This window comes from Trichogramma pretiosum, unplaced genomic scaffold (assembly GCF_000599845.2).
Source record: "Trichogramma pretiosum strain Unisexual culture from Peru unplaced genomic scaffold, Tpre_2.0 scaffold59, whole genome shotgun sequence".
In the NCBI taxonomy this organism is placed as follows: domain Eukaryota; kingdom Metazoa; phylum Arthropoda; class Insecta; order Hymenoptera; family Trichogrammatidae; genus Trichogramma; species Trichogramma pretiosum.
Window position 1 is genome coordinate 186236 of NW_019641668.1, and position 13830 is coordinate 200065.

The 13830-nt window shown below is 41.8% G+C and overlaps 2 protein-coding genes across 2 annotated transcripts; both read left to right on the plus strand.

The window, feature by feature from the left end:
• The first annotated feature begins 232 nt into the window (after positions 1 to 232).
• LOC106654896 (partitioning defective protein 6) lies at positions 233 to 4181 on the plus strand. The gene is made up of 5 exons (XM_014375022.2): positions 233 to 689; positions 782 to 1010; positions 1086 to 1213; positions 1556 to 1825; positions 1958 to 4181. Exons 1-5 carry the CDS (start codon positions 624 to 626, stop codon positions 2261 to 2263), a joined length of 999 nt encoding a protein of 332 aa, XP_014230508.1. The 5' UTR covers positions 233 to 623; the 3' UTR covers positions 2264 to 4181.
• Positions 4182 to 5069: 888 nt separating this feature from the next.
• LOC106654512 (trichohyalin-like) lies at positions 5070 to 12843 on the plus strand. The gene is made up of 14 exons (XM_014374430.2): positions 5070 to 5375; positions 5436 to 5529; positions 5608 to 5666; positions 5747 to 5845; positions 5923 to 6027; positions 6090 to 6158; positions 6248 to 6367; positions 6471 to 6653; positions 10060 to 10894; positions 10962 to 11184; positions 11256 to 11889; positions 11957 to 12151; positions 12210 to 12305; positions 12390 to 12843. Exons 1-14 carry the CDS (start codon positions 5070 to 5072, stop codon positions 12735 to 12737), a joined length of 3366 nt encoding a protein of 1121 aa, XP_014229916.1. The 3' UTR covers positions 12738 to 12843.
• The last annotated feature ends 987 nt before the right edge of the window (positions 12844 to 13830 follow it).

Genomic DNA, 13830 nt, shown 5'->3' on the forward strand with positions numbered 1-13830 from the left:
GCTATTAAAAAACCATTACCCAGTCTTATCGGCTATCGTCGATTATCGATGTAGTTTCGAGCGTCGATTCGCCTATATCATCATTCTTGAACAATTCAAAACTCTTTTACTAATATTTAATTGCCTCCGACAAATGGACAAATGGACAATTGGAGTCGACTATGGTATGATTGTGCGCAGGCGCGCGCACGCCTGTTGATGGCAGCCGCACACATAGCAGTAAGGTAATGTGTCAGTACAGCACTTGATGAGTACTCGCACTATAATGTGCAGTAGGCCATGCATTTTAGCGTATTAGCATCGAGTGTCGGTAGTTTGTATATCCTAATACCATAAGTCAAAACAAGGAGACGCGATAAAAACACCTAGGCGCCTTCTTCTGCTCCTTCGTCCCGAAACTCGTGTGCTGCGCGTGTGTACATCACCCAGTGTGTGTTGCTCCAATTTTCACTACGAGCGACTGCCTTATCCAGCTGCCTGTGTGTGTATATCGCTCTACCTGTGCGCGAATTGTGTGTGTGCGTGTGCATGTACAAGTGACTTTACAAGTGTCCACTCGATCTCGCCCGCGAGCAGCACCTCCTCGACTGAAAAATAAAATAAAATAAAATAAAAAGAAAAACATGTCCACACACAAGCCGCACCACCACGCCAACGTCAACAGCAATATCGTTGCTGTTAAGAGCAAGGCGAGTCATCGAGAGTTGCTGCAATTATTATTCGCGCGACTCGTCCGTCACATTCCATACCTGATACTTATGATTCATTTTTGTATCCGCAGTTCGATGCCGATATCATTCGTTTTTCCACCTCGTCTTGGACGTCCACCAGCTATGAGGAATTTAGGAAACTTCTTGCCCAGGAGCATGACATACCACCTGAAATGGGATTTGATATATGGTATACAGACCCCACCGATGGAGATCTACTGCCTATCAACAATGATAATAATTTGGCTAGGGCACTTGTTGCTGCTAAACCCCTGTTGAGAATTCTTATCCAAAGACAGGGTATTGCTTGGTTTATTTATTCTTTATTCAATTTGCCATTGATGCTGTTATAAATTCCTATCTTAAAATTTTTAGGAGATGGTCTGGAAGATATCAATGGATACAATACACTAAAGCCTAAGAATCTTATATCTAGTATATTGGGAGGCACACCCGGAAAGCCTAAACCACTTGCTATATCAAATCCTCATGATTTTCGTCAGGTTAGATGTGCACGATTAATAATTTATATCCTTTTATATTGGTTTCTCTATTAGAATTATGCATTCAATATGATGACTCACCTGGTATGATCATTATTACTCTATAGAAAACAATGTGCGTTGAATATGAATTCAACAACCTGTTATATTAATGAGTTCATCAATATTCTTTACATAGCTCATAAAATATTCATATGCCGTTAATGAATTTGACACTTTGTTGTCAAATTTATTTCAAATTTGAATTTTGTTGCAATTCTCTTATTACTGATCTAATTTTTAAATAAAAAATCTCTATTTTATGGTAATTTTTCCTAATTGATAATATTTCTATTTATTTAGGTATCAGCAATTATAGATGTAGATATATTACCTGAAACTTGTCGACGTGTTAAACTTTTGAAGCACGGTTTGGACAAACCACTTGGATTTTATATCAAAGATGGAGAGAGCTATCGAGTAGGTCCAGGAGGAGGTATAGAAAAAGTTCCTGGTGTATTCATAAGCAGACTTGTGCCAGGAGGATTAGCTGAAGGCACTGGTCTATTGGCAGTGAATGATGAAGTTTTAGAAGTAAATGGTATCGAAGTAGCTGGCAAAACATTAGATCAGGTAAAAATAGTTTCTTCAATGAGTTGAGCTCCTAAAATTGATGAGTCACTTGTCAGTGACCTATTCAATACTTTATCTACGACCGCTGCATTGTTGGACCATTGTTTTGACTTCATTTTATTTTAATCACAGGTGACCGATATGATGGTAGCCAACTCGTCGAATCTGATTATCACGGTAAAACCAGCGAATCAACGTGCTGCTTTGGCCGCTCCGAGACGCGGTTCCTACTCTCGTAACTCGCAGCTGTCTTCGGGCAGTCAACAGTCGATGCAGAGCGCAGCAACAGGTAGTGACGAAGACGCCGATGAAATTGTCGATTTGACTGGCGTCAACATACACGACGACGCAGCCAGTGGCGATGGTTCATCGACCGGACACCATCACCATCATCACAATCGCTTCACGCAACATGACCAAGGTGTTTTGCATCTCTAGAGCTGGGCTCCTATGCTCGCAAGGAAATAATTAAAATACTGTCTTGCTTTCAAAAAGCCAACAATTTACACTTGAAATATGTATCAAACTGAGCGAATTTACTCGCTTAATTAGATACTTTAACCAACTTTTTAACAAATGGCCTTTGCCGTAAATGAATTAAGAAAGGGAGAAGAAACAAAGTTTCATCATTGTTAGATAAAAATGAAATTGATTGACTATGACTCGAGAAATTATTGATTATAAATCGTCATGTTGACGAGGTGATCGAAAAAATGATCAGCTATCTCGAATGTTTACTTACTTTTATGAAAAACTTCTCAAGTGTACTTAAAAAGTAATGATGCCTTACGGTTTTACTTAAGCGTAGAGGTAATTTTTAATTAGTAATTAAATTCTCTCTTTTACCTTTTTTATTTTGATCGCTTTACGATGTGTGCTTTTAAACGATATTCCGTTATCACATCGGTTCGTTATTTAGATCATTTAAAAGTGAGTAATCTTTAATCCATATAAATTTAGTTTATATAGATTGTACTTATTTATTAGTTGTATGCTAATTTATAAAAAGCTTAAATAAGCGGTAATTTTATGATCAAGCAGTTTACCGAAAATCTTTTAATTCCGGAATATAGTCTAATACGTATACATTTTGAGAGTATTATCGCAGTAATTATTTTCATGCAATGTTATGTTGATTCCGTCTAAATTTTTGATTAATGAATATCAATTTCAAATTAATCATTCTTTTACCTATAGATGTAATCTTTTGATAGTATTTGCTTTACTTTTTTTAATGAACCGATCAAATTTTAATTAAACTCGAGGCTTTGATTTCGAGATTATTATCATATTAATGAACTGCATTTTCATAAATTGACGTGAATTAGTTTATGATTTAATTTATTGGGTATTTTTATCCTGCATTTTTTATTATATATAATTTAAAAAATTAAAATATCATGCACATTTTGTATAGTATGCTATGAATTTTAATTTGAAATTTGATATGTCAGGAAGAAAAACTGAATATTTACTTAACCGAATTAAATAATTAATTAAAACTCATATAATCTATACATGTATGGGTGCAAACATATCGTTTTTCAATACATGATTTTTTAATGAAAATTGTTTGAAACTCTTGTGGGTCATTGGGCCCTCTTGTGGTTTGTAAGAGTTGATTATGAGAGAATGCATGAGTCACTATTTAGCAATAAATTGTACATATATAGTTTCAAGGGAACCATTTCACTATAATATTAATCAACTGTGGAGAGGCCTTTCATCAAATATTAAATTGTAAATAAATAAAAATTGATAATGAAATAAAACTAGTATTCAGACGAATTTTTAATAATTGAAAAATAGTGATTCTCTTTGTATGTACTTCGAAAAAAAAGGAAGATTTTCAATGTCGAATATGATTGTTATCTGAGAATGAGTTGTGCACTATTGACTGTAAAGGTCAGGTCTTTTTATCATGTACAAATGAATTACATTGGCAATCGATTAACATGTGTTTTAGAGTCTTTCTATTGAAAATGATGTTGAATGTGCATGGTGCTTTTGTAAAAAAGAGTAAAGTCATAAGAATTGTATTGTATCATGTTTGAATTTCGAAAGCTACTTACAAGTTGATGCGTTCGATTAATCTCTACTTGTTAATTGGTGAGCAATAGATATTCCAATTGTATATATTGTATATTAACTTTACTTTTTTATTTGAAGGCAGTCCACTGCAATTTATACAGAAAGTATATCGATAATATATTATTTTTACGGTCATTTATTAATATATTATTAGCATATCGACTATTTTTTTAAATTATCCGTTGCATATCCGTATTTATTTATATTTATAACAAACGAGTTAGGGTTGTCCAATGACATGGGTGGATGATTAATTTTTTTATGGTCAATTTTCGTAATTGTCTACATAAAATTTGAATGAATATTATTTAATGAAACTATATACCGCTGCACCATTTTACCAACAAAGACTATTTGATTATATTGATAGCCTTTATCATACGTTGCAGTTATGAAGTCATAGAATATATATTAAATATATATGCTTATATGCTATACGTTGGTACAATCACATTATACTTAATTTTCGTAGAAAAGAACATATTTTAGCGGAAAAGTTTTTAAAAAAAGATATTTTTATGATTATTACCTGTTATACGAGCTACTACTACTACTACTATTGCGACGACTGTACGACTATGTACGCATGTGTACTTATATTGTTTATTCGCGTGCCAATCTGTAATTGCATGCTCGAAAAAATGAAAACTTACAAACAGAATTTTTAGGGCAATAATCGTGTCAAATCAAAAAAACAAAAAAGGTAATCGTGACTTAATAATCATATACGAAAAAATGCAAAAAAATAGTGATAAACGTAAAAAATGAATTTAAAAAAAAAAGATAAAACAGCAAATAAGTTTTAGATACATGAAAAAGTATTATTTATGCATCGGTAGCGAAAAAGAGAAAAAGAAGGAAAAAATGTATTGCGGCATTTAACGAGATGTTAAATGCGAGGAACAATAAAAGTATTTTACAATAAAAAAAAACTTCGATGTTGTCATTTTGAACCTTGTGTCGACAATATGTCATTTTTTCCACGCGATACAGCTGACTTTGCGCGACAAAACAACATCGAAGCGCGGCCGCATGCCGGTCATGCCGTTTGACCGCGCGTAACCTCGTACATTGCGTAAATTTTTCTAGGTGTTTTTTTTTTCTCGGTCGATGAAGTTCGTTCACAGGATCGGGGACGAAAGATGCTAGCAGGATGTCGTTCAGTGATTACGGATTCGACATATTCCCGTACTTCGGCGGTCGATCCCGCCGTCAGAATCGTCAGAGGGCGATCGGTAACGGCCTCGCCGACGGCGACTGTCGTCCGATCAGGAAGAGGCGACAGAAGCAGAAGCCTCAGCAGCAGCTCGTGCACGCCGACTCGTGCTACCAGCGAATAATCGAGCACCTCATCGAATTGGGCACTTTGGCCGAGAATCAGCTCGTAAGGGTCAAGGGCGAATTGGCCAAGTACAAGCAGATCGAGCTGAGCGAGGAACAGATCGAGAAGTTGAGGAACGTAAGTGTGAGCTAGAAAGCTCGATCGACTCGAGATTCTAATTCTTGCGCGAGCCAACAGTTGGAAGACACGGAGTGGGACGAGTGCTCGAGCGAGTACAGGAGGGTGATCGAGTACGTGAGATTCGACGCTACCGGCTGCGCCTTCATCCCCGGTACAATACCGACCGTAGGGCTTTAACCGACTATATAGCGTTGCGAACTTACATCGATTCTTGTATACATCTTTCCAGATGATCAGCAAGATGACTCGTCGAGCTACGTCTTCGAGACGGCCAGTGTCACGTGGAGCGTGAGTTTCAAACGTCTTATCTTACGATGAAAAAAAGCTAAATTATTTTTTACTATTGCCTACCCCGTATTGGACTGTAGATACCCGGATTGGATTGGAGCCGCGACGCACCCCACGCGACCATCACGGAAATCGAGGAGAAAGATCGGCAGATCATCGAGCTCCAAAACGAGTGCAATGTCAGCTATTATACGAGCATTAGATGTTACTTTAAACGATGCTTTGGTATACTCAATTACTCGATACTTGCACACAGGTGAAAGATGCCGAGCTCGGCCGCTCGGAGGAGCAGAACCGATACCTCGAGTCGATCATGGACAAGATGAAGTCGGAGATCCAAGTGCTCGAGGACAACTCTAGAGTTGGTATATAATATATGCAGAAATGTTTGTACGTTAATACAGTGAGATTGTTACGTTGCAGAACACCCAGAGCGAAATCGAGCGAGTCGTCCAGCAGAAGAGCGAGGAGCTCGTGGCGACGAAACAGCGGGTAAGCGGTGGCTGTTCTCTCACTTTGAAAATTGACACTCGCGATCGAGCCAAATAATGTATCGTTGAAAAATTATGGCCTGCACACAGATCGAGCAGCTGGAGGTTGAATTGAGGCAAGAGCAGCGGGCGCACTCGGAAGACTCGCAGAAAGTCGCGAATCTTCGACGGGCCCTGCTCGATGCGCAATCTCTGCACGACACTCTGACGGTTGGTCATTATATCTGTATTTTATTTTCTGTGCTCGGTTTTTTCTCGTCGTCGAGGAAACCCACGTTCAAATTTGATCCTTATCTTTCTGTCTCTCGCGCAGAACGAGCTGAAAGTCGCCAAGCAGCGATTGGAGACCCTGGGCAAGGAGAACTCGTCGCTCCAGGCGACGATGAAGCAGCTGCAGCGCGAGAGGGACGATCTGCGCAAGCAGAACCGCGAGCAGGACGGCGAGATCGAAAAGTTGCTCGACATTGTGCAGCGGCTCAACGACAAGTACGACAGGGTCAAGGTAATATTTGTAATCACGAAAAATTCGGTGTTTTATATTTTACCCATAACTTGTACGTTCGAAAATAAAGACGTGTGAAAGTACCCCGAAAAAACTCGGCTCGATCGAGAACGACAGTCGGCGTTGTTTAATTTGGTAACAGTTTTTACCATATTATACGCAACTCATCACGTTACCGTATGAAACTCATAGTATCATAGTTAAATATAATAATGCGTGATGATGTTAGAGCGATACGTCAATGCGAGTATTTGCCAATCACACTTCAAGCTTCATAATCATATATTTCTTGACTGGCTCCGATTTACGGTATAATACGTATAACTCGAGTTCCCGATTTGGCATTGTCAGGACAATTTGAGATTTTCCCGCTCGTTAGAGTCGCCCTGGAAAAGCGTGAATCCAGCCAAGTAGGGCTCGACGTCTATACCTAGCCGTATATTATTCTTATTAATTTCGCGTATTTTCATATACAGGAGCGGCCCTTACTGCTCTGCATTTACAATTTTCACTCAACACTCGATACTGTGTACATTAGCTCGGGCTACTTGTAACTCTTGTAGCTTCGTCTACGTGTCTCTTGCTCGTACAGATCGTATTGTTACGTGTATAACCAGACGGCCAACAAGATCGCACCGACAGAAGCAAGTGATTAATTTCGCGACAAAAAAAAGTAATAAATACTTTAAATTATAATAGCGATTGTGTGTTATGCGCGGGAATGCTCAGAACGATGTCTGGAACTACGGGAAAACTCTCGAGCTTAGAACAATTGAAAAGCTTTCGAGATGACTACAATTTGAAGTACAAGCAACAACGATATAAATTTCTTGAGAAACTTGGCCCCTCGGTAACTTGGAAGTGGGAAGGCTAACTTCCAAATCTCCGAGATATTTTTCAAGAAGAAGAAATTGATTGGTTGCTCGAGGCGTCCGTGGATGGCCGTTCGTGGTTTGATGGAGATAATTTCATAAATTTTGCGATAAAAACCGGATACAAAGATGAGCCCAAAGTTGATGAGGACGGCAATCCACTTTTGCGTCGTACCACAGCAGTGCATCGTGCGGTTTGTAGGAACCGTTGCCGTCCTTTAAAAATTCTTGAAATTTACAACAGATTTGATCTGAACTACACCGACGAGTCTGGCCTCACTCACTTTCACGCAGCCTGCACGTTTTTAGCTGATCGGTCCATTGATAAATTCCTGGAGGCTGGCCATGATCCCAATCACCTGTATGAAAAAACAGGTGAATCGCCGCTACACTTCGCTATCAAGTACAAGAACAGTGATGCGGTTAAATTGCTTCTGAAAGGAGGCGCCAGCCCGAATTTAGCCAACAAAAACGGATTGACACCTCTGCACGTGACCTGCATGCATGACCACGAAGATTATTGTTTGATGGATTGCATATTCAATGATAGCAGAGACCAATATCGGCCGGTGCAGGTGAACGCCCGGACTAATTTGGGCAATACATCGCTGCACTTGGCACTGGAGAACGGCCACGAAGACTCTGTCCGATTGCTACTAGAAAATGGCGCCGACCCGAATGAAGCCAACAATGAGGGATCGACTCCTCTGCACATTATTTGTCAGAATAAATACGATTATCATAATTTGGCTCGGATGTTATATTATATTGAAATATGTAAACATCAACCCATACAGATCGGTGCCCGGGACAAGTTGGGTAACGCACCGCTACACTTGGCACTAAAGAACCGCTACAAAGGCTTAGTCCAGTGGCTGCTGGAAAATGGCACCGACCCTAATGTAGCCAACGATGAGGGATTGACTCCTCTGCACATTATTTGCCAGAATAAAAACGATTGTATTGATTTGGCTAAGACGTTATTTTATGGTGGCAGCAATAAACATCAATCGCTTCAGTTGAACGTCCGGGACAAGTTGGGTAACACTCCGTTACACTTGGCACTGAAGAACCGCCACAAAAACTTAGTCCAGTGGTTGCTGAAATATGGCGCCGACCCGAATGCAACCAACAATGAGTGATCGACTCCTCTGCACATTATTTGTCAGAATAAAAACGATTATATTCATTTGGCTAAGACGTTATTTTATGGTGGCAGCAATAAACATCAATCGCTTCAGTTGAACGTCCGGGACAAGTTGGGTAACACCCCGTTACACTTGGCACTGAAGAACGGCCACAAAAACTTAGCCCAGTGGCTGCTGAGATATGGCGCCGACCCGAATGAAGCCAACAATGAGGGATCGACTCCTCTGCACATTATTAGCGAGAGAGACACAGCGTTGTTTTGTGATATTAAAGACTTGGTCGAGCCATTCTTCAAGATCGTCAAGAAGCAACATCTAACAGTGCAAATTGATACCCGGGACAAGTTGGGTCGGACACCGATGCAATTAGCAGTAGTGAATCTCAATCCGGATGTGGTGTATGCACTATTGGACAGAGGCGCTAATTTCTTAGGCTTCATTTTTCCCGAACAGTTCTCCTACGAAGAAAGATTCGAACGTCCGGGTTATAAAATATCGGAAATGTCTAAATTGAGGTCAGTGTCTGGCGCCTTGGCCGTCTCAGTAAGTTTACAGGAAAATGAATACCCCCTGAAGCTAGAGGACGTTCTGAAGATCATGGACTTTTTTAATGATCACATAGGGTTCTCTAACTCGACGGACCTCGAAGTACCTTGGGATAACTATAAGTACGTTGGATTCACGAACGAAGCGAAAAAGAAAATGTTACGTCCGGGCCTGTCGCTCTACGACCTATTACACTTAAGACCCGAAGAAGCAGATAAATGGCTCACACCTACCGATTACTTCGAGTTGTTGAGCTCGAAAAATCTTCCATTGACCTCCCACGCCCTTGTAAGATCGCTTTGTTTTAAGCATTTTAGGGAGTCGATAGCGAGAAGATTTTTTCGGCTATGGGCAGTGGACTCATTCATGAAGCTGATAAATTACCGACTGCCGATCGAAGTTTGTGAAAAGATCATCGATGAATCATTCATGAATAAAGACTTATATCATATTTGTTTGGCTTATAAAATTAGTCAAAATTCGTCATACGAATAAACATATTTGCAGTATGTTTTAATGTCTTGTACAAATTAATTTTGCAAATTTTCCATACTATCATTCGAATAAATAAATTTGAAAAGAAAGAACGAGTTTCGAATTTATTGATCATCGATAAGCACCCAATCACTGGAAGTAAAATATCTCACAATTTATCTATTGTACACATTCAAACCAAGTTATGCTCTTGCACTATTCCAAAAGTTTAAGTACTCGAAAGCATCGAGGTACTCGAAATTTATCGACTCCACTCGAACTCAATATACGACGAGTCGGTCCATTTCGTATCCTGTAGCATGCACGATTCGTCAAATATTGCAGCTGGAGTTGCAAGAGGCTCTGGAGGAGGCGAGCACGAGCGAGGAGCGTCTGAGCCAGTGCAAAGCCCAGCTACTCACCATGGAGTCGGAGGTCAGTCGGCTGGTTCGCGATCTGAGCCAGGTCTTCGGAGCCGGTGTCGCTCACGTCGCTGGTAGTTGCTGCGACGACGTCAACGACACGGAGGCGAGCAGCAGCGGTAACAGCGACATCGGCGATTCTGTGGCGGCGGCGGTTCACGCGCACGAGGAGGAGGAGGGGCAGCAGCCCGACCAGGCCAAGCTGCTGAGCCGCGGCTTCGAGAGGCTCATGCGGGAGCACGAGCGTTGCGCCAAGCAGCGAGCCGATCTCGCGCGACAGATACAGCGGCTGAGGAGCGAGGAGCGGACCAAGCGCGACAGCGACATCAGGTCCGCCGCCGAGAACTTCCGCTCCGTCAAGAGCGACATGAAGAAGATCGTGGACGACCTGCTGCTGCGCATCGACGCCCAGCGCCGCCTCGAGGAGACCGAGCAGGCCTACATGGGGGTGGTCAAGGAGGCCTCGGCCGCCCTGGAGAAGCTGCGCGCGAGCATCGACGAGCACCGCGACTATCGCGAGTGCGAGAATTTTCTCCTGCTCGAGCTGGAGCGCATGCATCAGGCCCTGCGCAGATCCGACGACGCTTTGAGGAGTATGATCGAGGACACGACCTCGACCGAGTTGCTTCCCGTCATCGAGGAGAGGGACAGCGACGATTTTATCGAGCAGCAGCGTCCCTTTACCGTCAAGAACGTGACGACTCAACGAATTCTTCAATGCGTCGACAACTCCAATCAGATCGTCACGAGGATTACTGCGATTTTAACGCAAAGTACGAACATTCGATTACATTTGAATTTATTATTGGTTTCATTGAATTAAAATGCTCTCTTCAATAGATTCGATTATCAAGTCGATGTACAAAGACGATTTGGAGCATCAGCTCAACGTCGCGCTATCCGAGCTCGATGACATGGACGCGCAAAAGAGTCAGCTTCAGGACGACCTCGAGCGCAGTCGAGGCAAGTGCCAACAGCTCGTGACCGATCTCGACAAGTGCAGATATCTTCTCGCGGAGAAAAATAACGAGCTCCAGTTGGTCGTGCGACAGATGCAGGACAGGTATAATTTTTAATCACTATGCAATGTCTCGTTGATATAAATACTCGCTATTATTTGCGCAATCGCCGTAGACTCCAAGTGAGCCTGGAGAAAATCGACGACATGAACAATCGCCTGGCCCTGGCCGAGGAGAGCTACGTGATTCTCAAGCTGGAGAAAAACGAGCGCATCGAGTCGCTGGAGAAGCAGCTGCGCCAGGAGCAGTCCAAGCTCAAGGAGTCGCTCGACTGCAACGATCTGCTCTACTCGAAGCTGCTCGAGGCCGGCGAGACGATCAAGCAGCTGGAGCGCAGCGTGATCCAGGACACGGTGCGCAAGGTCGACTTGGACGCGCTCCAGCTGCTGCAGGACCAGGTCGCGGATCTGGTCGAGGAGAAGAACGAGCTGGTGACGAGGCTGAGACAGCTCGAGTCGCATCTGTACGCCCTGCAGCGCGACCGAACTAAAGTGAAGAATCACCTGGACAGGGTGTCGGTGGAGAATCAGGATCTCGAGAGGCAGATCGACGTGTTCAAGCGGGAGAACGAGAAATTGCTGATGGGCCAGAAGCAGAAAACGAGAGAACACACGCAGGAGCTGATCGACAACGTCGATCATCTGGTCAAGAGATTCGAGCAGTTCAACAAGGCGGTCGTCACGAAACCCGCTACTATCGATCCGGCCGTTCAAGCGTTGCAGCAGCAAGTGCGCGAGCAAAAGGACAAGGTATACCGTTCGTTGAAGCGATGCAAAATATTAAGACTTTAAATTGTTGATGTTTTTTTTATAACAGCTGCGCTTCCAAGAGAAAGAGTTGCTCATGAAGGACAAAGAGGCGAGCGACAGAGAACAAACGATCGGCCAGTTGAAGGAAGAGTTGGCCAAGACCGAGGAACGGAATCGAGCCAACTGCAGCAATCTCAGCGACATGCTCGAGCAGATTCAGCAGCTGAAACGAGAAAAATCTGAGCTTAAAATCGAGTTCAAAGTAAGCTTGTGTGGATGCACTGTGAATGTACTATGTGGTTCATGACGTTCGTTTCCAGCGAACGACGGCCAAGTACGAGGAAAAATTGACCGAGGCCTACAAGCAGAGCCAGCAGAAGAATCAATCGATTCGCAACGTCGACGCTTGGATTCAGGTACGATGTACGACGAAACAAAATAAAAATCATCGAAACGAATAACCGAACGACGATCTGAATCTTCTGTCCCAACATGTGCAGTCGCTCAACAAGATGGAACGACTCGAGCTGCACGACAGGATCTGCACGACTCCCCTCTGTCCCAACAGCGCCTTCGACATGTACGAGGAGCAGAGGAAGAGAAGCGTACGGGAAAGTATGTTCAATCATCAGTGCCAGCTGAAAAAGACACCCGGTAGCGTCGCCGCCGCCTATCCGAAGAGAGAGACCTGCAACAAGAGCAACAACAATCTTGGATCGAGAGTCGCGACGCCGAAGACTCATCGCAGCGGCGCGAGCAGCAGAGCCCCCCGAGCGACCATGAGCAGCCACTCGATCGGCTCGGAAAAGAGCCAAGCTTCGACCAAATTGAAAGCTTATCAGCGCTGAATGAATAAAAAAAAACTTTTTTTCTACTTTGGATTCTCTCTTTCAAGTGTGCATCGTTTTACGGGCGCGACAAAAATAGTTGTAAACGCCAGGGTGTTACAAAAACTTTCCGCCATATTCAAAACAAGCAAGAAAAATGAAAACGTATCTGATTGCATCATCTTTTTTTTTATTAATTCAATACGAAACGATTTAATTTAATAAACAATTTTCGGTTTCGGGAACAATGTTTTTGTTCTTTTTCTCGGCAAAACAGATACATCTTTAAAATTTTTAGAAATTTTAAATACTAACTTACTCAAAGAATATAAAAAATTATAATTTATTTTAATAAATTTTTTAAATAAAATCGTATGTATTCTTTCTTACTTGTAAATTCAGTGCGTGAGTTCAATAAATAAGATTGGAGTTGATGACATAAAATTCATGTAATGATCTTCCTGCATAATGGAATATTTATTGAGTTAAAAGTATCCATTTATGTGTGAAATCTTTTAAATGGTGTTAATGATAATTTTTAGTTGTGTCGAAATGTCGATGTTGTCTTGAGTCAAGAAGCAGTGCTCTACATATCTTGCTCGTGATCTACTTTCAGTGGCGGATTGAAAAAAGGGGTTGCCTTCACGCAAACTTTCATCTACTGCTCACGCAATCCGGAAACAATTATGAAAACTTCTATGAAGAAGTAGAAAATATTTTTTGGTTTAAATTAGATTATTAAATGGTTTCCACATTGGTTTTTTCAGATAGAACACATTGTTTTTACTGATCACGCCTCTCGTAGCAAAAATTAAGTCAGCAAATTTGTCAAAATCTTTTACTTGGGCGTGTTCGATCAATTCAGGCGCGCGTATCATCAGGAGCTTATCAATAACTTCAAAAAGCAAATAGCCAAAAAATGGCAAGAAGATTAGTAATTTGTCGCACGCAAAATCTGAAAGCACCACAATGTTATTATGTAAAGATGTATTGATAACACAGGCACACAAAAAAAATGCTCAGTTCTAGAGACCGGACTCAGTTGACTTTATGTTTTTTGGGTCGCTGAATCCGAATCCGTCTTCGGTTTTTCGCCATCAGATCGATTTAAGGT